General features: G+C 41.2%; 1 protein-coding gene across 2 annotated transcripts in view; it reads right to left on the reverse strand.

Moving 5' to 3' along the window:
- Window positions 1-21,165: 21,165 nt before the first annotated feature.
- Window positions 21,166-24,204, reverse strand: part of LOC135914989 (transmembrane protease serine 13-like) — a 264,995-nt gene continuing 261,956 nt past the window's right edge. For both annotated transcript variants that reach the window (XM_070524838.1, XM_070524839.1), the window contains exon 5: window positions 21,166-22,324. In XM_070524838.1, the coding sequence (XP_070380939.1) occupies window positions 22,225-22,324 (100 nt within the window). In that variant the 3' untranslated portion in view covers window positions 21,166-22,224. The remainder of the gene's footprint in view (window positions 22,325-24,204) is intronic.

Here is a 24,204-nt window from a genome sequence, read left to right on the forward strand (position 1 = left end):
CGCGTGCCAGGGGACTGATATATGCGGAGAACCAGCGCCTTAGATACACTTAATTTTTCGTCGAAAAAATTATATTTTCATGGACTATAGGCTTCCCATTTTTTAAATTTTAGGGCGAAAATTATTCGTTCCCCATTCGTTCATTTATCGCGTTAAACTGCTTCAGCGCGTGCCCGGGGACTGATATATGCCGAGAACCAGCGCCTTAGATACACTTTATTTTTCGTCGGAAAATGATATTTTCATGGGCTATAGGCTTACCATTTTTTCAATTTTAGGGCGAAAATTATTCGTTGCCTATTCGTTCATTTATCGCGTTAAACGGCTTCTGCGCTGGCCCGGCGATTGATATATGCGGAGAACCAGCGCCTTAGAGACGCCTTATTTTTCTTCGGAAAATTGATAATTTCATGGGCTATAGGCTTACCATTTTTTCAATTTTAGGCGAAAATTATTCGTTGCCCATTCGTTCATTTATCACGTTAAATGGCTTCTGCGCGTGCCCGGGGACTGATATATGCCGAGAACCAGCGCCTTAGAGACACTTTATTTTTCGTTGGAAAAATGATATTTTCATTGGCTATAATAAGGTTTACCATATTTTTTTTTCAAATTTAAGGCGAAAATTATTCATTCCCCATTCGTTCATTTATCGCGTTAAACTGCTTCAGCGCGTGCCCGGGGACTGATATATGTCGAGAACCTGCGCCTTAGATACGCTTTATTTTTCGTCGGAAAAATGATATTTTCATGGGCTATAGGCTTCCCATTTTTTTCAATTTTGGGGGGAAAATTATTCGTTGCCTATTGGTTTATTTATCGCGTTATATGTCTTCTGCGCGTGCCCGGGGACTGATATATGCGGAGAACCAACGCCTTAGAGACACTTTATTTTTCGTCGGAAAAACGATATTTTCATGGGCTAGCAATAGCATTTTTCCAATTTTAGGGCGAAAATTATTACTTGCCTATTCGTTCATTTATCGCGTTAAATGGCGTCTGCGCGTGCCCGGGGACTGATATATGCGGAGAACCAGCGCCTTAGATACACTTTATTTTTCGTCGGAAAAATGATATTTTCATGGGCTATAGGCTTACCATTTTTTCAATTTTAGGGCGAAAGTTATTCGTTGCTTATTGGTTCATTTATCGCGTTATACGGCTTCTGCGCGTGCCCGGGGACTGATATATGCGGAGAACCAGCGCCTTAGAGACACTTTATTTTTCGTCGGAAAAACGATATTTTCATGGGCTATAGGCTTAGCATTTTTTCAATTTTAGGGCGAAAATTATTACTTGCCTATTTGTTCATTTATCGCGTTAAATGGCTTCTGCGCGTGCCAGGGGACTGATATATGCGGAGAACCAGCGCATAAGATACACTTTATTTTTCTTCGAAAAAATTATATTTTCATGGGCTATAGGCTTACCATTTTTTTTCAATTTTAGGGGGAAAATTATTCTTTCCCCATTCGTTCATTTATCGCGTTAAATGGCTTCGGCGCGGGCCCGGGGACTGATATATGCGGAGAACCAGCGCCTTAGAGACACTTTATTTTTCGTCGGAAAAACGATATTTTCATGGGCTATAGGCTTAGCATTTTTCCAATTTTAGGGCGAAAATTATTACTTGCCTATTCGTTCATTTATCGCGTTAAATGGCTTCTGCGCGTGCCCGGGGATTGATATATGCGGAGAAACAGCGCCTTAGAGACACTTTATTTTTCGTCGGAAAAATGATATTTTCATGGGCTATAGGCTTACCATTTTTTAAATTTTAGGGCGAAAATTATTCGTTCCCCATTTGTTCATTTATCGCGTTAAACTGCTTCAGCGCGTGCCCGGGGACTGATATATGCCGAGAACCACCGCCTTAGATACTTTATTTTTCGTCTGAAAAAATGATATTTTCATGGGCTATAGGCTTACAATTTTTTTCAATTTTAGGCCGAAAATTACTCGTTGCGCATTCGTTCATTTATCGCGTTAAACGGCTTCTGCGCTGGCCCGGCGATTGATATATGCGGAGAACCAGCGCCTTAGAGACGCCTTATTTTTCTTCGGAAAATTGATAATTTCATGGGCTATAGGCTTACCATTTTTTCAATTTTAGGCGAAAATTATTCGTTGCCCATTCGTTCATTTATCACGTTAAATGGCTTCTGCGCGTGCCCGGGGACTGATATATGCCGAGAACCAGCGCCTTAGAGACACTTTATTTTTCGTTGGAAAAATGATATTTTCATTGGCTATAATAAGGTTTACCATATTTTTTTTTCAAATTTAAGGCGAAAATTATTCATTCCCCATTCGTTCATTTATCGCGTTAAACTGCTTCAGCGCGTGCCCGGGGACTGATATATGTCGAGAACCTGCGCCTTAGATACGCTTTATTTTTCGTCGGAAAAATGATATTTTCATGGGCTATAGGCTTCCCATTTTTTCAATTTTGGGGGGAAAATTATTCGTTGCCTATTGGTTTATTTATCGCGTTATATGTCTTCTGCGCGTGCCCGGGGACTGATATATGCGGAGAACCAACGCCTTAGAGACACTTTATTTTTCGTCGGAAAAACGATATTTTCATGGGCTAGCAATAGCATTTTTCCAATTTTAGGGCGAAAATTATTACTTGCCTATTCGTTCATTTATCGCGTTAAATGGCGTCTGCGCGTGCCCGGGGACTGATATATGCGGAGAACCAGCGCCTTAGATACACTTTATTTTTCGTCGGAAAAATAATATTTTCATGGGCTATAGGCTTACCATTTTTTCAATTTTAGGGCGAAACTTATTCGTTGCTTATTGGTTCATTTATCGCGTTATACGGCTTCTGCGCGTGCCCGGGGACTGATATATGCGGAGAACCAGCGCCTTAGAGACACTTTATTTTTCGTCGGAAAAACGATATTTTCATGGGCTATAGGCTTAGCATTTTTTCAATTTTAGGGCAAAAATTATTACTTGCCTATTTGTTCATTTATCGCGTTAAATGGCTTCTGCGCGTGCCAGGGGACTGATATATGCGGAGAACCAGCGCATTAGATACACTTTATTTTTCTTCGAAAAAATTATATTTTCATGGGCTATAGGCTTACCATTTTTTTTCAATTTTAGGGGGAAAATTATTCTTTCCCCATTCGTTCATTTATCGCGTTAAATGGCTTCGGCGCGGGCCCGGGGACTGATATATGCGGAGAACCAGCGCCTTAGAGACACTTTATTTTTCGTCGGAAAAACGATATTTTCATGGGCTATAGGCTTAGCATTTTTCCAATTTTAGGGCGAAAATTATTACTTGCCTATTCGTTCATTTATCGCGTTAAATGGCTTCTGCGCGTGCCCGGGGATTGATATATGCGGAGAAACAGCGCCTTAGAGACACTTTATTTTTCGTCGGAAAAATGATATTTTCATGGGCTATAGGCTTACCATTTTTTTCAATTTTAGGGCGAAAATTTTTCGTTGCTTATTCGTTGATTTATCGCGTTAAACGGCTTCTGCGCGTGCCCGGGGATTGATATATGCGGAGAACCAGCGCCTTAGAGGCACTTTATTTTTCGTCGGAAAAATGATATTTTCATGGGCTATAGGCTTAGCATTTTTTCAATTTATGCCGAAAATTATTACTTGCCTATTGGTTCATTTATCGCGTTAAATGGCTTCTGCGCGTGCCAGGGGACTGATATATGCGGAGAACCAGCGCCTTAGATACACTTTATTTTTCGTCGAAAAAATTATATTTTCATGGACAATAGGCTTACCATTTTTTAAATTTTAGGGCGAAAATTATTCGTTCCCCATTTGTTCATTTATCGCGTTAAACTGCTTCAGCGCGTGCCCGGGGACTGATATATGCCGAGAACCACCGCCTTAGATACTTTATTTTTCGTCTGAAAAAATGATATTTTCATGGGCTATAGGCTTACAATTTTTTTCAATTTTAGGCCGAAAATTACTCGTTGCACATTCGTTCATTTATCGCGTTAAATGGCTTCTGCGCGTGCCAGGGGACTGATATATGCGGAGAACCAGCGCCTTAGAGGCACTTTATTTTTCGTCGGAAAAATGATATTTTCATGGGCTATAGGCTTACCATTTTTTCAATTTTAGGGCGAAAATTATTCGTTCCCCATTCGATCATTTATCGCGTTAAACTGCTTCAGCGCGTGCCCGGGGACTGATATATGCCGAGAACCAGCGCCTTAGATACACTTTATTTTTCTTCGGAAAATTGATATTTTCATGGGTATAGGCTTACCATTTTTCAATTTTAGGCGCAAATTATTACTTGCCTATTCGTTCATTTATCGCGTTAAATGGCTTCTGCGCGTGCCCGGGGACTGATATATGCGGAGAACCAGCGCATTAGAGACACTTTATTTTTCGTCGGAAAAATGAAATTTTCATGGGCTATAGGCTTACCATTTTTTCAATTTTAGGGCGAAAATTATTCGTTGCCCATTCGTTCATTTATCGCGTTAACGGCTTAAGCGCGTGCCCGGGGACTGATATATGCCGAGAACCAGCGCCTTAAATACATTTTATTTTTCGTCGGAAAAATGATATTTTCATGGGCTATAGGCTTACCATTTTTTCAATGTTAGGGCGAAAATTATTCGTTGCTTATTGGTTCATTTATCGCGTTATACGGCTTCTGCGCGTGCCCGGGGACTGATATATGCGGAGAACCAGCGCCTTAGAGACATTTTATTTTTCGTCGAAAAAATTATATTTTCATGGGCTATAGGCTTACCATTTTTTTCAATTTTAGGGCGAAAATTATTCTTTCCCCATTCGTTCATTTATCGCGTTAAATGGCTTCTGCGCGTGCCCGGGGACTCATATATCCGGAGAACCAACGCCTTAGAGACACTTTATTTTTCGTCGGTAAAACGATATTTTCATGGGCTATAGGCTTACCATTTTTTCAACTTTAGGGCGAAAATTATTCGTTGTCCATTCATTATTTATCGCGTTAAATGGCTTCTGCGCGTGCCCGGGGACCGATATATGCGGAGCAACAGCGCCTTAGAGACACTTTTTTTTTCGTCGGAAAAATGATATTTTCATGGGCTATAGGCTTACCATTTTTTTCAATTTTAGGGCGAAAATTTTTCGTTGCTTATTCGTTGATTTATCGCGTTAAACGGCTTCTGCGCGTGCCCGGGGATTGATATATGCGGAGAACCAGCGCCTTAGAGACACTTTATTTTTCATTGGAAAAATGATATTTTCATGGGCTATAGGCTTACCATTTTTTCAATTTTAGGGCGAAAATTATTTGTTGCCGATTGGTTCATTTATCGCGTTAAATGGCTTCTGCGCGTGCCCGGAGACTGATATATGCCGAGAACCAGCGCCTTAGATACACTTTATTTTTCGTTGGAAAAATGATATTTTCATGGGCTATAGGCTTACCATTTTTTCAATTTTAGGGCGAAAATTATTCGTTGCCCATTCATTCATTTATCGCGTTAAATGGCTTCTGCGCGTGCCCGGGGACTGATATATGCGGAGAACCAGCGCCTTAGAGACACTTTATTTTTCGTCGGAAAAACGATATTTTCATGGGCTATAGGCTTAGCATTTTTTCAATTTATGGCGAAAATTATTACTTGCTTATTCGTTCATTTATCGCGTTAAATGGCTTCTGCGCGTGCCAGGGGACTGATATATGCGGAGAACCAGCGCCTTAGATACACTTAATTTTTCGTCGAAAAAATTATATTTTCATGGACTATAGGCTTCCCATTTTTTAAATTTTAGGGCGAAAATTATTCGTTCCCCATTCGTTCATTTATCGCGTTAAACTGCTTCAGCGCGTGCCCGGGGACTGATATATGCCGAGAACCAGCGCCTTAGATACACTTTATTTTTCGTCGGAAAATGATATTTTCATGGGCTATAGGCTTACCATTTTTTCAATTTTAGGGCGAAAATTATTCGTTGCCTATTCGTTCATTTATCGCGTTAAACGGCTTCTGCGCTGGCCCGGCGATTGATATATGCGGAGAACCAGCGCCTTAGAGACGCCTTATTTTTCTTCGGAAAATTGATAATTTCATGGGCTATAGGCTTACCATTTTTTCAATTTTAGGCGAAAATTATTCGTTGCCCATTCGTTCATTTATCACGTTAAATGGCTTCTGCGCGTGCCCGGGGACTGATATATGCCGAGAACCAGCGCCTTAGAGACACTTTATTTTTCGTTGGAAAAATGATATTTTCATTGGCTATAATAAGGTTTACCATATTTTTTTTTCAAATTTAAGGCGAAAATTATTCATTCCCCATTCGTTCATTTATCGCGTTAAACTGCTTCAGCGCGTGCCCGGGGACTGATATATGTCGAGAACCTGCGCCTTAGATACGCTTTATTTTTCGTCGGAAAAATGATATTTTCATGGGCTATAGGCTTCCCATTTTTTTCAATTTTGGGGGGAAAATTATTCGTTGCCTATTGGTTTATTTATCGCGTTATATGTCTTCTGCGCGTGCCCGGGGACTGATATATGCGGAGAACCAACGCCTTAGAGACACTTTATTTTTCGTCGGAAAAACGATATTTTCATGGGCTAGCAATAGCATTTTTCCAATTTTAGGGCGAAAATTATTACTTGCCTATTCGTTCATTTATCGCGTTAAATGGCGTCTGCGCGTGCCCGGGGACTGATATATGCGGAGAACCAGCGCCTTAGATACACTTTATTTTTCGTCGGAAAAATGATATTTTCATGGGCTATAGGCTTACCATTTTTTCAATTTTAGTGCGAAAGTTATTCGTTGCTCATTGGTTCATTTATCGCGTTATACGGCTTCTGCGCGTGCCCGGGGACTGATATATGCGGAGAACCAGCGCCTTAGAGACACTTTATTTTTCGTCGGAAAAACGATATTTTCATGGGCTATAGGCTTAGCATTTTTTCAATTTTAGGGCGAAAATTATTACTTGCCTATTTGTTCATTTATCGCGTTAAATGGCTTCTGCGCGTGCCAGGGGACTGATATATGCGGAGAACCAGCGCATTAGATACACTTTATATTTCTTCGAAAAAATTATATTTTCATGGGCTATAGGCTTACCATTTTTTTTCAATTTTAGGGGGAAAATTATTCTTTCCCCATTCGTTCATTTATCGCGTTAAATGGCTTCGGCGCGGGCCCGGGGACTGATATATGCGGAGAACCAGCGCCTTAGAGACACTTTATTTTTCGTCGGAAAAACGATATTTTCATGGGCTATAGGCTTAGCATTTTTCCAATTTTAGGGCGAAAATTATTACTTGCCTATTCGTTCATTTATCGCGTTAAATGGCTTCTGCGCGTGCCCGGGGATTGATATATGCGGAGAAACAGCGCCTTAGAGACACTTTATTTTTCGTCGGAAAAATGATATTTTCATGGGCTATAGGCTTACCATTTTTTAAATTTTAGGGCGAAAATTATTCGTTCCCCATTTGTTCATTTATCGCGTTAAACTGCTTCAGCGCGTGCCCGGGGACTGATATATGCCGAGAACCACCGCCTTAGATACTTTATTTTTCGTCTGAAAAAATGATATTTTCATGGGCTATAGGCTTACAATTTTTTTCAATTTTAGGCCGAAAATTACTCGTTGCGCATTCGTTCATTTATCGCGTTAAACGGCTTCTGCGCTGGCCCGGCGATTGATATATGCGGAGAACCAGCGCCTTAGAGACGCCTTATTTTTCTTCGGAAAATTGATAATTTCATGGGCTATAGGCTTACCATTTTTTCAATTTTAGGCGAAAATTATTCGTTGCCCATTCGTTCATTTATCACGTTAAATGGCTTCTGCGCGTGCCCGGGGACTGATATATGCCGAGAACCAGCGCCTTAGAGACACTTTATTTTTCGTTGGAAAAATGATATTTTCATTGGCTATAATAAGGTTTACCATATTTTTTTTTCAAATTTAAGGCGAAAATTATTCATTCCCCATTCGTTCATTTATCGCGTTAAACTGCTTCAGCGCGTGCCCGGGGACTGATATATGTCGAGAACCTGCGCCTTAGATACGCTTTATTTTTCGTCGGAAAAATGATATTTTCATGGGCTATAGGCTTCCCATTTTTTCAATTTTGGGGGGAAAATTATTCGTTGCCTATTGGTTTATTTATCGCGTTATATGTCTTCTGCGCGTGCCCGGGGACTGATATATGCGGAGAACCAACGCCTTAGAGACACTTTATTTTTCGTCGGAAAAACGATATTTTCATGGGCTAGCAATAGCATTTTTCCAATTTTAGGGCGAAAATTATTACTTGCCTATTCGTTCATTTATCGCGTTAAATGGCGTCTGCGCGTGCCCGGGGACTGATATATGCGGAGAACCAGCGCCTTAGATACACTTTATTTTTCGTCGGAAAAATAATATTTTCATGGGCTATAGGCTTACCATTTTTTCAATTTTAGGGCGAAAGTTATTCGTTGCTTATTGGTTCATTTATCGCGTTATACGGCTTCTGCGCGTGCCCGGGGACTGATATATGCGGAGAACCAGCGCCTTAGAGACACTTTATTTTTCGTCGGAAAAACGATATTTTCATGGGCTATAGGCTTAGCATTTTTTCAATTTTAGGGCGAAAGTTATTCGTTGCTTATTGGTTCATTTATCGCGTTATACGGCTTCTGCGCGTGCCCGGGGACTGATATATGCGGAGAACCAGCGCCTTAGAGACACTTTATTTTTCGTCGGAAAAATGAAATTTTCATGGGCTATAGGCTTACCATTTTTTCAATGTTAGGGCGAAAATTATTCGTTGCTTATTGGTTCATTTATCGCGTTATACGGCTTCTGCGCGTGCCCGGGGACTGATATATGCGGAGAACCAGCGCCTTAGAGACATTTTATTTTTCGTCGAAAAAATTATATTTTCATGGGCTATAGGCTTACCATTTTTTTCAATTTTAGGGCGAAAATTATTCTTTCCCCATTCGTTCATTTATCGCGTTAAATGGCTTCTGCGCGTGCCCGGGGACTGATATATCCGGAGAACCAACGCCTTAGAGACACTTTATTTTTCGTCGGTAAAACGATATTTTCATGGGCTATAGGCTTACCATTTTTTCAACTTTAGGGCGAAAATTATTCGTTGTCCATTCATTATTTATCGCGTTAAATGGCTTCTGCGCGTGCCCGGGGACCGATATATGCGGAGAAACAGCGCCTTAGAGACACTTTTTTTTTCGTCGGAAAAATGATATTTTCATGGGCTATAGGCTTACCATTTTTTTCAATTTTAGGGCGAAAATTTTTCGTTGCTTATTCGTTGATTTATCGCGTTAAACGGCTTCTGCGCGTGCCCGGGGATTGATATATGCGGAGAACCAGCGCCTTAGAGACACTTTATTTTTCATTGGAAAAATGATATTTTCATGGGCTATAGGCTTACCATTTTTTCAATTTTAGGGCGAAAATTATTTGTTGCCGATTGGTTCATTTATCGCGTTAAATGGCTTCTGCGCGTGCCCGGAGACTGATATATGCCGAGAACCAGCGCCTTAGATACACTTTATTTTTCGTTGGAAAAATGATATTTTCATGGGCTATAGGCTTACAATTTTTTCAATTTTAGGGCGAAAATTATTTGTTGCCCATTCATTCATTTATCGCGTTAAATGGCTTCTGCGCGTGCCCGGGGACTGATATATGCGGAGAACCAGCGCCTTAGAGACACTTTATTTTTCGTCGGAAAAACGATATTTTCATGGGCTATAGGCTTAGCATTTTTTCAATTTATGGCGAAAATTATTACTTGCTTATTCGTTCATTTATCGCGTTAAATGGCTTCTGCGCGTGCCAGGGGACTGATATATGCGGAGAACCAGCGCCTTAGATACACTTAATTTTTCGTCGAAAAAATTATATTTTCATGGACTATAGGCTTCCCATTTTTTAAATTTTAGGGCGAAAATTATTCGTTCCCCATTCGTTCATTTATCGCGTTAAACTGCTTCAGCGCGTGCCCGGGGACTGATATATGCCGAGAACCAGCGCCTTAGATACACTTTATTTTTCGTCGGAAAATGATATTTTCATGGGCTATAGGCTTACCATTTTTTCAATTTTAGGGCGAAAATTATTCGTTGCCTATTCGTTCATTTATCGCGTTAAACGGCTTCTGCGCTGGCCCGGCGATTGATATATGCGGAGAACCAGCGCCTTAGAGACGCCTTATTTTTCTTCGGAAAATTGATAATTTCATGGGCTATAGGCTTACCATTTTTTCAATTTTAGGCGAAAATTATTCGTTGCCCATTCGTTCATTTATCACGTTAAATGGCTTCTGCGCGTGCCCGGGGACTGATATATGCGGAGAACCAGCGCCTTAGATACACTTTATTTTTCGTCGGAAAAATGATATTTTCATGGGCTATAGGCTTACCATTTTTTCAATTTTAGGGCGAAAGTTATTCGTTGCTTATTGGTTCATTTATCGCGTTATACGGCTTCTGCGCGTGCCCGGGGACTGATATATGCGGAGAACCAGCGCCTTAGAGACACTTTATTTTTCGTCGGAAAAACGATATTTTCATGGGCTATAGGCTTAGCATTTTTTCAATTTTAGGGCGAAAATTATTACTTGCCTATTTGTTCATTTATCGCGTTAAATGGCTTCTGCGCGTGCCAGGGGACTGATATATGCGGAGAACCAGCGCATTAGATACACTTTATTTTTCTTCGAAAAAATTATATTTTCATGGGCTATAGTCTTACCATTTTTTTTCAATTTTAGGGGGAAAATTATTCTTTCCCCATTCGTTCATTTATCGCGTTAAATGGCTTCGGCGCGGGCCCGGGGACTGATATATGCGGAGAACCAGCGCCTTAGAGACACTTTATTTTTCGTCGGAAAAACGATATTTTCATGGGCTATAGGCTTAGCATTTTTCCAATTTTAGGGCGAAAATTATTACTTGCCTATTCGTTCATTTATAGCGTTAAATGGCATCTGCGCGTGCCCGGGGATTGATATATGCGGAGAAACAGCGCCTTAGAGACACTTTATTTTTCGTCGGAAAAATGATATTTTCATGGGCTATAGGCTTACCATTTTTTAAATTTTAGGGCGAAAATTATTCGTTCCCCATTTGTTCATTTATCGCGTTAAACTGCTTCAGCGCGTGCCCGGGGACTGATATATGCCGAGAACCACCGCCTTAGATACTTTATTTTTCGTCTGAAAAAATGATATTTTCATGGGCTATAGGCTTACAATTTTTTTCAATTTTAGGCCGAAAATTACTCGTTGCGCATTCGTTCATTTATCGCGTTAAACGGCTTCTGCGCTGGCCCGGCGATTGATATATGCGGAGAACCAGCGCCTTAGAGACGCCCTATTTTTCTTCGGAAAATTGATAATTTCATGGGCTATAGGCTTACCATTTTTTCAATTTTAGGCGAAAATTATTCGTTGCCCATTCGTTCATTTATCACGTTAAATGGCTTCTGCGCGTGCCCGGGGACTGATATATGCCGAGAACCAGCGCCTTAGAGACACTTTATTTTTCGTTGGAAAAATGATATTTTCATTGGCTATAATAAGGTTTACCATATTTTTTTTTCAAATTTAAGGCGAAAATTATTCATTCCCCATTCGTTCATTTATCGCGTTAAACTGCTTCAGCGCGTGCCCGGGGACTGATATATGTCGAGAACCTGCGCCTTAGATACGCTTTATTTTTCGTCGGAAAAATGATATTTTCATGGGCTATAGGCTTCCCATTTTTTCAATTTTGGGGGGAAAATTATTCGTTGCCTATTGGTTTATTTATCGCGTTATATGTCTTCTGCGCGTGCCCGGGGACTGATATATGCGGAGAACCAACGCCTTAGAGACACTTTATTTTTCGTCGGAAAAACGATATTTTCATGGGCTAGCAATAGCATTTTTCCAATTTTAGGGCGAAAATTATTACTTGCCTATTCGTTCATTTATCGCGTTAAATGGCGTCTGCGCGTGCCCGGGGACTGATATATGCGGAGAACCAGCGCCTTAGATACACTTTATTTTTCGTCGGAAAAATAATATTTTCATGGGCTATAGGCTTACCATTTTTTCAATTTTAGGGCGAAAGTTATTCGTTGCTTATTGGTTCATTTATCGCGTTATACGGCTTCTGCGCGTGCCCGGGGACTGATATATGCGGAGAACCAGCGCCTTAGAGACACTTTATTTTTCGTCGGAAAAACGATATTTTCATGGGCTATAGGCTTAGCATTTTTTCAATTTTAGGGCAAAAATTATTACTTGCCTATTTGTTCATTTATCGCGTTAAATGGCTTCTGCGCGTGCCAGGGGACTGATATATGCGGAGAACCAGCGCATTAGATACACTTTATTTTTCTTCGAAAAAATTATATTTTCATGGGCTATAGGCTTACCATTTTTTTTCAATTTTAGGGGGAAAATTATTCTTTCCCCATTCGTTCATTTATCGCGTTAAATGGCTTCGGCGCGGGCCCGGGGACTGATATATGCGGAGAACCAGCGCCTTAGAGACACTTTATTTTTCGTCGGAAAAACGATATTTTCATGGGCTATAGGCTTAGCATTTTTCCAATTTTAGGGCGAAAATTATTACTTGCCTATTCGTTCATTTATCGCGTTAAATGGCTTCTGCGCGTGCCCGGGGATTGATATATGCGGAGAAACAGCGCCTTAGAGACACTTTATTTTTCGTCGGAAAAATGATATTTTCATGGGCTATAGGCTTACCATTTTTTCAATTTTAGGGCGAAAATTTTTCGTTGCTTATTCGTTGATTTATCGCGTTAAACGGCTTCTGCGCGTGCCCGGGGATTGATATATGCGGAGAACCAGCGCCTTAGAGGCACTTTATTTTTCGTCGGAAAAATGATATTTTCATGGGCTATAGGCTTAGCATTTTTTCAATTTATGCCGAAAATTATTACTTGCCTATTCGTTCATTTATCGCGTTAAATGGCTTCTGCGCGTGCCAGGGGACTGATATATGCGGAGAACCAGCGCCTTAGATACACTTTATTTTTCGTCGAAAAAATTATATTTTCATGGACAATAGGCTTACCATTTTTTAAATTTTAGGGCGAAAATTATTCGTTCCCCATTTGTTCATTTATCGCGTTAAACTGCTTCAGCGCGTGCCCGGGGACTGATATATGCCGAGAACCACCGCCTTAGATACTTTATTTTTCGTCTGAAAAAATGATATTTTCATGGGCTATAGGCTTACAATTTTTTTCAATTTTAGGCCGAAAATTACTCGTTGCACATTCGTTCATTTATCGCGTTAAATGGCTTCTGCGCGTGCCAGGGGACTGATATATGCGGAGAACCAGCGCCTTAGAGGCACTTTATTTTTCGTCGGAAAAATGATATTTTCATGGGCTATAGGCTTACCATTTTTTCAATTTTAGGGCGAAAATTATTCGTTCCCCATTCGATCATTTATCGCGTTAAACTGCTTCAGCGCGTGCCCGGGGACTGATATATGCCGAGAACCAGCGCCTTAGATACACTTTATTTTTCTTCGGAAAATTGATATTTTCATGGGTATAGGCTTACCATTTTTCAATTTTAGGCGAAAATTATTCGTTGCCCATTCGTTCATTTATCACGTTAAATGGCTTCTGTGCGTGCCCGGGGACTGATATATGCCGAGAACCAGCGCCTTAGAGACACTTTATTTTTCGTCGGAAAAATGATATTTTCATGGGCTATAGGCTAGCCATTTTTTCAATTTTAGGGCGAAAATTATTCGTTGCCCATTCGTTCATTTATCGCGTTAAACGGCTTCAGCGCGTGCACGGGGACTGATATATGCCGAGAACCAGCGCCTTAAATACACTTAATTTTTCGTCGCAAAAATTATATTATCATGGGCTATAGGCTTACCATTTTTCAATTTTAGGGCGAAAATTATTCGTTGCGCATTCGTTCATTTATCGCGTTAAATGCCTTCTGCGCGTGCCCGGGGACTCATATATGCGGAGAACCAGCGCCTTAGATACACTTTCTTTTTCGTTGGAAAAACGATATTTTCATGGGCTATTTTTTCAATTTTAGGGCGAAAATTATTACTTGCCTATTCGTTCATTTATCGCGTTAAATGGCTTCTGCGCGTGCCAGAGGACTGATATATGCCGAAAACCAGCGCCTAAGAGACACTTTCTTTTTCGTTGGAAAAACGATATTTTCGTGGGCTATATAGGCTTACCATTTTTTCAATTTTAGGGCGAAAATTATACGTTGCCCATTCGTTGATTTATCGCGTTAAACGGCTTCTGCGCGTGTCCGGTGATTGATATATGCGGAGAACCAGCGCCTTAGAGACACTTTATTTTTTTTTGGAAAAATGATATTTTCATGGACTATAGGCTTACCATTTTTTCAATTTTAGGGCGAAAATTGTTCGTTGCCTATTCGTTGATTTATCGCGGTAAATGGCTTCTGCGCGTGCCCGGGGACCGATATATGCGGACAACCAGCGCCTTAGAGACACTCTATTTTTCGTCGGAAAAATGATATTTTCATGGGCTATAGGCTTGCCATTTTTTCAATTTTAGGGCGAAAATTGTTCGTTGCCTATTCGTTGATTTATCGCGGTAAATGGTTCTGCGCGTGCCCGGGGACCGATATATGCGGAGAACCAGCGCCTTAGAGACACTCTATTTTTCGTCGGAAAAATGATATTTTCATGGGCTATAGGCTTGCCATTTTTTCAATTTTAGGGCGAAAATTATTCGTTGCCCATTCGTTCATTTATCGCGTTAAGTGGCTTCTGCGCGTGCCCGGGGACTGATATATGCGGAGAACCAACGCCTTAAATACACTTAATTTTTCGTCGCAAAAATTATATTTTCATGGGCAATAGGCTTACCATTTTTTCAATTTTAGGGCGAAAATTATTCGTTGCGTATTTGTTCGTTTATCGCTTTAAATGGCTTCTGCACGTGCCCGGGGACTGATATATGCGGAGAACCAGCGCCTTAGAGATACTTTATTTTTCGTCCGAAAAATATTATAGGCTTTCCATTTTTTTCAATTTTAGGGCGAAAATTATTAGTAGCCTATTCGTTCATTTATCGCGTTAAACGGCTTCTGCGCGTGCCCGGGGGCTGATATATGCGGAGAACCAGCGCCTTAGCGACACTTTATTTTTTGTCGTAAAAATGATATTTTGATGGGCTATAGGCTTACCATTTTTTAAATTTTAGGGCGAAAATGATTAGTTGCGTATTCGTTCATTTATCGCGTTAAATGGCTTCTACGCGTGCCCGGGGACTGATATATGCGGAGAACCAGCGCCTTAGATACACTATTTTTTGTCGGAAAAATGATGTTTTCATGGGCCATTTGGCTTACCATTTTTTCAATTTTAGGGCGAAAATTATTCGTTGCGTATTTGTTCATTTATCGCGTTAAATGGCTTCTGCGCGTGCCCGGGGACTGATATATGCGGAGAACCAGCGCCTTAGAGACACTTTATTTTTCGTCGAAAAAATGATATTTTAATGGGCTATAGGCTTACAATTTTTTCAATTTTAGGGCGAAAATAATTAGTTGCCTATTCGTTCATTTATCGCATTAAATGGCTTCTGCGCGTGCCTGGGGACTGATATATGAGGAGAACCAGCGCCTTAGAGACACATTATTTTTGTCGGAAAAATGATATTTTCATGGGCTATAGGCTTACCATTTTTTCAATTTTAGGGCGAAAATTGTTAGTTGCCTATTCGTTCATTTATCGCGTTAAATGGCTTCTGCGCGTGCCCGGGGACTGATATATGCGGAGAACCAGCGCCTTAGAGACACATTATTTTTCGTCGGAAAAATGATATTTTCATGGGCAGGTTTACCATTTTTTCAATTTTAGGGTGAAAATTATTAGTTGCGTATTCGTTCATTTATCTCGTTAAATGGCTTCTGCGCGTGCCCGGGGACTGATATATGGGGAGAACCAGCACCTTAGAGACACATTATTTTTTGTCGGAAAAATGATATTTTCATGGGCTATAGGCTTACCATTTTTTCAATTTTAGGGCGAAAATTGTTAGTTGCCTATTCGTTCATTTATCGCGTTAAATGGCTTCTGCGCGTGCCCGGGGACTGATATATGCGGAGAACCAGCGCCTTAGAGACACATTATTTTTCGTCGGAAAAATGATATTTTCATGGGCAGGTTTACCATTTTTTCAATTTTAGGGAGAAAATTATTAGTTGCGTATTCGTTCATTTATCTCGTTAAATGTCTTCTGCGCGTGCCCGGGGACTGATATATGGGGAGAACCAGCACCTTAGAGAAACTTTATTTTTCGTCGGAAAAATGATATTTTCATGGGCTATAAGCTTACCATTTTTTCAATTTTAGGGCGAAAATAATTGGTTGCCTAATCTTTCAATTTTCGCGGTAAATGGCTTCTGCGCGTGCCCGGGGACTGATATATGCCGAGAACCAGCGCCTTAGATACACTTTATTTTTCGTCGGAAAAATGATATTTTCATGGGCTATAGGCTTACCATTTTTTCAATTTTAGGGCGAAAATTATTCGTTCCCCATTCGATCATTTATCGCGTTAAACTGCTTCAGCGCGTGCCCGGGGACTGATATATGCCGAGAACCAGCGCCTTAGATACACTTTATTTTTCTTCGGAAAATTGATATTTTCATGGGTATAGGCTTACCATTTTTCAATTTTAGGCGAAAATTATTCGTTGCCCATTCGTTCATTTATCACGTTAAATGGCTTCTGTGCGTGCCCGGGGACTGATATATGCCGAGAACCAGCGCCTTAGAGACACTTTATTTTTCGTCGGAAAAATGATATTTTCATGGGCTATAGGCTAGCCATTTTTTCAATTTTAGGGCGAAAATTATTCGTTGCCCATTCGTTCATTTATCGCGTTAAACGGCTTCAGCGCGTGCACGGGGACTGATATATGCCGAGAACCAGCGCCTTAAATACACTTAATTTTTCGTCGCAAAAATTATATTATCATGGGCTATAGGCTTACCATTTTTCAATTTTAGGGCGAAAATTATTCGTTGCGCATTCGTTCATTTATCGCGTTAAATGCCTTCTGCGCGTGCCCGGGGACTCATATATGCGGAGAACCAGCGCCTTAGATACACTTTCTTTTTCGTTGGAAAAACGATATTTTCATGGGCTATTTTTTCAATTTTAGGGCGAAAATTATTACTTGCCTATTCGTTCATTTATCGCGTTAAATGGCTTCTGCGCGTGCCAGAGGACTGATATATGCCGAAAACCAGCGCCTAAGAGACACTTTCTTTTTCGTTGGAAAAAGGATATTTTCGTGGGCTATATAGGCTTACCATTTTTTCAATTTTAGGGCGAAAATTATACGTTGCCCATTCGTTGATTTATCGCGTTAAACGGCTTCTGCGCGTGTCCGGTGATTGATATATGCGGAGAACCAGCGCCTTAGAGACACTTTATTTTTTTTTGGAAAAATGATATTTTCATGGACTATAGGCTTACCATTTTTTCAATTTTAGGGCGAAAATTGTTCGTTGCCTATTCGTTGATTTATCGCGGTAAATGGCTTCTGCGCGTGCCCGGGGACCGATATATGCGGACAACCAGCGCCTTAGAGACACTCTATTTTTCGTCGGAAAAATGATATTTTCATGGGCTATAGGCTTGCCATTTTTTCAATTTTAGGGCGAAAATTGTTCGTTGCCTATTCGTTGATTTATCGCGGTAAATGGTTCTGCGCGTGCCCGGGGACCGATATATGCGGAGAACCAGCGCCTTAGAGACACTCTATTTTTCGTCGGAAAAATGATATTTTCATGGGCTATAGGCTTGCCATTTTTTCAATTTTAGGGCGAAAATTATTCGTTGCCCATTCGTTCATTTATCGCGTTAAGTGGCTTCTGCGCGTGCCCGGGGACTGATATATGCGGAGAACCAACGCCTTAAATACACTTAATTTTTCGTCGCAAAAATTATATTTTCATGGGCAATAGGCTTACCATTTTTTCAATTTTAGGGCGAAAATTATTCGTTGCGTATTTGTTCGTTTATCGCTTTAAATGGCTTCTGCGCGTGCCCGGGGACTGATATATGCGGAGAACCAGCGCCTTAGAGATACTTTATTTTTCGTCCGAAAAATATTATAGGCTTTCCATTTTTTCAATTTTAGGGCGAAAATTATTAGTAGCCTATTCGTTCATTTATCGCGTTAAACGGCTTCTGCGCGTGCCCGGGGGCTGATATATGCGGAGAACCAGCGCCTTAGCGACACTTTATTTTTTGTCGTAAAAATGATATTTTGATGGGCTATAGGCTTACCATTTTTTAAATTTTAGGGCGTAAATGATTAGTTGCGTATTCGTTCATTTATCGCGTTAAATGGCTTCTACGCGTGCCCGGGGACTGATATATGCGGAGAACCAGCGCCTTAGATACACTATTTTTTGTCGGAAAAATGATGTTTTCATGGGCCATTTGGCTTACCATTTTTTCAATTTTAGGGCGAAAATTATTCGTTGCGTATTTGTTCATTTATCGCGTTAAATGGCTTCTGCGCGTGCCCGGGGACTGATATATGCGGAGAACCAGCGCCTTAGAGACACTTTATTTTTCGTCGAAAAAATGATATTTTAATGGGCTATAGGCTTACAATTTTTTCAATTTTAGGGCGAAAATAATTAGTTGCCTATTCGTTCATTTATCGCATTAAATGGCTTCTGCGCGTGCCTGGGGACTGATATATGAGGAGAACCAGCGCCTTAGAGACACATTATTTTTGTCGGAAAAATGATATTTTCATGGGCTATAGGCTTACCATTTTTTCAATTTTAGGGCGAAAATTGTTAGTTGCCTATTCGTTCATTTATCGCGTTAAATGGCTTCTGCGCGTGCCCGGGGACTGATATATGCGGAGAACCAGCGCCTTAGAGACACATTATTTTTCGTCGGAAAAATGATATTTTCATGGGCAGGTTTACCATTTTTTCAATTTTAGGGTGAAAATTATTAGTTGCGTATTCGTTCATTTATCTCGTTAAATGGCTTCTGCGCGTGCCCGGGGACTGATATATGGGGAGAACCAGCACCTTAGAGACACATTATTTTTTGTCGGAAAAATGATATTTTCATGGGCTATAGGCTTACCATTTTTTCAATTTTAGGGCGAAAATTGTTAGTTGCCTATTCGTTCATTTATCGCGTTAAATGGCTTCTGCGCGTGCCCGGGGACTGATATATGCGGAGAACCAGCGCCTTAGAGACACATTATTTTTCGTCGGAAAAATGATATTTTCATGGGCAGGTTTACCATTTTTTCAATTTTAGGGAGAAAATTATTAGTTGCGTATTCGTTCATTTATCTCGTTAAATGTCTTCTGCGCGTGCCCGGGGACTGATATATGGGGAGAACCAGCACCTTAGAGAAACTTTATTTTTCGTCGGAAAAATGATATTTTCATGGGCTATAAGCTTACCATTTTTTCAATTTTAGGGCGAAAATAATTGGTTGCCTAATCTTTCAATTTTCGCGGTAAATGGCTTCTGCGCGTGCCCGGGGACTGATATATGCCGAGAACCAGCGCCTTAGATACACTTTATTTTTCGTCGGAAAAATGATATTTTCATGGTCTATAGGCTTACCATTTTTTCAATTGTGGGGCGAAAATTATTAGTTGCTTTTTCGTTCATTTATCGCGTTAAATGGCTTCTGCGCGTGCCCGGGGACTAATATATGCCGAGAACCAGCGCCTTAGATATACTTTATTCTCGTCGGAAAAATGATATTTTCGTGGGCTATTGGCTTACCATTTTTTCATTTTTAGGGGTGAAATTATTCGTTGCCTAATTGTTCATTTATCGCATTAAACGGCTTCTGCGCGTACAAGGGTACTGATGTATGCGGAGGCCTATCACCTTAGAGACACATTATTTTTCGTCGGAAAAATGACATTTTCATCATATGCTTACCATTTTTTCAATTTTAGGGCGAAAATTATTCGTTGCCTAATCGTTCATTTATCGCATTAAACGCCTTCTGTGCGTGCCCGGGGACTCATACATGCGGAGAACCAGCGCCTTAGAGACAGTCTATTTTTCGTCAGAAAAATGATATTTCTTTGGGCTATATGCTTACCATTTTAGGCTATAGGCTTACCATTACGGTAGGCTCTACTACGGCAGTCCATTCTCATCACGCTTCCTCCCATTCCCACTCGACTTCCCAGAACAGCCCGGGTTCTCATCCACAAAGCAAGAGCTAAGGCATCTATAACCCAGGTAGCACAGAAGAGATACGTAACGTTTTCGTAGCGTAGATCCAAGACGATCAAAACGGGTTAAAGAAGACACGAATGAGAGAACTTCGTTGGGAATACGTCTTATATGTCAGCTAATGTCCGGCTTAATTGCTCTCTTGAGATGATCTAGAACACGTCTGCAAAGCGTATTCGAAAAGCTGGTCTAGAAATAGGATTGGGAAAGACACAAGTAATCCTTTTGCCGAAACTATTCGTAGCCAATTTCTAAACGTTTTAGGACGTTATCAAAAAGCTGGTCTAGAAGTGGTCTTGAAAGGTTTACGATAATCTGAAGCGAATTTTCGCGGGTGCCAGGGGCGCGATCGGACATCGTCGTTCAAAACGCGCGTTCAGTTTCGCCTCACGCGACTGGCCTATGCCACGCCGATGTCGTCAGCCGCACCCGTCGGCACGGCCAAGGCCAATCGCGTGAGGTGAAACTGATCGGGCGTTTCGCACAACGATCTCCAATGGCGCCCCGGATAAGTAGAAGCGTCGGTGATGACTTTAAGAGCCATAGCGCAGTGCCAAGCACTGTTGCCCGCATGGCCGGCGCATCCTATGCGAAGTCACCTGAAAATGAAATTGTTAGGAATAATGAATTATTAATACCGCCTTTAGTAAGCTACGATACTTACAACCAAAATAGGAATGACATCCTGCAAAGAACGAATGGTCACGTCTTGGCAGGTGGCCTGAACAAGGCATTCATGCCAAGAGTGCATGAAATGAGAACGCTGTGACCAAGCAAAAACACTTTATTAAAATGTAAAGCTTATGCAAGGTTCAAGCAAAATGTGTGAGAAATCCAAATAGAAGTAAAAGTACGGCAACAATGACAAAAATCACAGGAAGGATTTGTAATGTAGTCGAAAGTGAGCATTCACTAGTACATAAACAAAATTCTAAGTACGCATACAAAAATGAACCGAAAAACATGGAGTGCACTAAGGTTTCTCATTTATCATAGTAAAGAGCACGTGCTATTAGATGGACTAGAGTTATCCAGAAGTGACATGGGAGCGAATGGAAAAAGTAGACTGAAAAATGCAAGAGCTTGAATCGGATGCTAACTGCCTCCAAGCAATGTTAAAAATCAGCTAGAAGCTTGAAAAAAGCACGATAAGAAATACCACCGCATACCATCATAAAACAATCCTGTGACTGAAATCAAACAAGGGGAACAATGCAAAATTGGAAATATTGCCTTTAGGAAATATCAAAGAAGGTAATGGCTAGAAAAAGAACTATACAACATAAAAGCAATAAAGTGAAACTAGTACATAATGCTTAAACGGGGGAGTCAGTGTAACAAGTAAGCACTACTGTAGTACGGTGAACGATGAGACTAAGTAATGCTGCATCTTGCCACTCCAGAACGTGAAAAATGAATATGCAAGCCTCATATTAGAAACTTACATATACATGTAAATAAACTGGAATGCACTGGAAGCTGCATATGTGTAACAAAGGAAGCAATGGTCATAATAAATAGTAATTGTTTTATCTAAAAATCCCTGTACAAGAGGCAAATTTGTACCACTCTGGCAAAAACAATGTTGCAAAGAATAATTTGCAAGCCAGTAAATACAATAATTAGCCCACTGATATGTCACACTTTGCGCAGATCTCTGGTCTCCTAAAGTAAAAAAAAAGCACTCTGAATGAGAAAAAGGTTTAACATATGTAGTTCAGAGGCAATTCTTAGCCAGTTCGCCCACACTTTCACATCCAAAAGTATTTGCCACAGCGTCCAGGCACAGTTCCACTGATGTTTACGAGTTCACTCCCACTTTCACGTCTAAACATATTTGGCACACAGTCCAACCAGAGCTTCATCGGTGAACAGCTTGAGAGAACACTACAGAATAGTCTGTAGTCCCGCTGGAAGTAGAACAGCCGCACATGCTGGTGGCGGTTTCAATGTAGCCACACTTGCTGCCTTGGACAGGTGAGCCCAGATATCTGCACTGGTTCTCCATTTTGTCGAAGTAGACACATTGATGCACTACGCCGGTAGCTGAAATGTGTTGAATGCACAAGCATTGGCTTCACCAGAAAGACTTGCCCACATACCACCGCTGGCATATATATGCACTTGCTCTTCATTCAGTATCATTGCACTAAAAGTGTTCCCTATGTGGGAGCCATGTGTAATACCGGTGTCAAACAACCACTCTTGATCGCGATCAAGCCCGATCCGGATCGAAATTATCGATGCGATTCCCTCACCCGCGCAGCTTGCGCAAAAAAGCCAATCGCCACCGAGAAATTCGATTTCTAACGGACAGGATCGCCGTCAAATGAGCCCCGTGTGAAACAGTTGTCAAATAATGCACAGATGTGCGCTAGGAAAATGTGTTGCACAAGGACAAAAACTGCGGCATGCCCTGTTGTGCGAAGCACGCGAACAGAACACAAATCGAAAAAATAACCGCGCGAGCTCTTCGCAAACTCTATGCGCACACCTGGCACCCGCACGAACTCGGCAGGTGGCCGACTGCCCTGAGATCAACGTCGATCTCCAACATCTGATCTGGTCCTGTCCTGCCACAGCCACCATCAGGGACAAGCACTCCCGACCTCTAAAGGTAGCATCATACGAAGACTGGGTCGCACCGCAAGCAGATGCCACTAGAAGAATTAACGCTTTGCTGTCCTTTGCGAAGGAGGCAGGCATCCATCCTTTCACCTGATCCCTTACCCCTATCTTAGGCCAGGGGCCATCCCTACTAATAAAGGTTTCAACCAAGCAATCAATCAGCATTAGGCGTTGCTTTTCCAGTCTTGGAGCAATATTGCCTACTGATAATGTCTGCTGCTCATACCATACTTCTCAACCATAGTGACGTTTAGAACGTTCGCGCAGTAACTTTTCACTTCTTAATGCAGATAAGGCATTGCTAGACCAGCCCATCTCTAGCATAGACGTCCACGACAGCTCCTTCTTCGTCGACTATGTCTGACAGTGGGCCACCAGGGGTCGCATGGTCATCGGCCCAGTCCACCCACCCGCCCACCTATGAGACCTTCTCCATAATCACATGAGGTAGATTGCCGTCTGCACTATATCCGATATCGCGAGAATGCGGTAATGTGCTGGCGACTTTGTTTGTGAATAGGCAAAGAAGGTTGACCAATGCAATCCATTCCATACCCATATGTGGCTGCGGCTAGACTAATGCAACTGAAATACCGCATGCTATTATACTTTGTGGTCTCAATAAATGTCATTCATAGCACCGAATGTCCAACAATGGACAGTTAGTGAATCGATCTGCACTTGTTGCATAAAACCCAGCTGCATGGTTTATCTATTCGTGTTCAGTTGCAGAAAACGATGGCCTTTTCCTTGTGGGGCAACTGACAGTTCGTAAAAAACAAAAGCCTAAAGCTATTGAACGCCGGGACCTTCTGTTTTATTAGTATATAAAGCCAAAAATACGACAGAAAAGAGGACTTCCTGGTACGACCAATGTGAATCGGTTTTTGCTTTTGGGAGAAGAAAAAATCACAACTAAGAATTTATTCCAGGTCCACTGCCTTCAGAATATTTGGAAAAAGAGAAGGCAATAACAATGCCCACGCAACACACACATCATAGGAACGTTTGAGTGATAGTGTAGGGTACCATTGTGATGTTTTACATAACAAAGCCCAAACGACCGGAATATGTAAACTCGACTAACTTCATATGTTTGCGGAGAGAGATAACACTGACGCTCATTTAAAACAGCCTCTCTGCCCGAGTTCTAACATCACCACAGTATTAAGGTGCCACTATTATGGTTTTGCAAGATTGCACTGACATGAGGTGAAAACAAGATAGCGCATAATAAAAAATACTCTCTTATACACCAGTGGAAGCAATGTACTTTTTGTTCACATACGTACTGACTG

This window comes from Dermacentor albipictus, chromosome 9 (assembly GCF_038994185.2).
Source record: "Dermacentor albipictus isolate Rhodes 1998 colony chromosome 9, USDA_Dalb.pri_finalv2, whole genome shotgun sequence".
NCBI lineage: Eukaryota > Metazoa > Arthropoda > Arachnida > Ixodida > Ixodidae > Dermacentor > Dermacentor albipictus.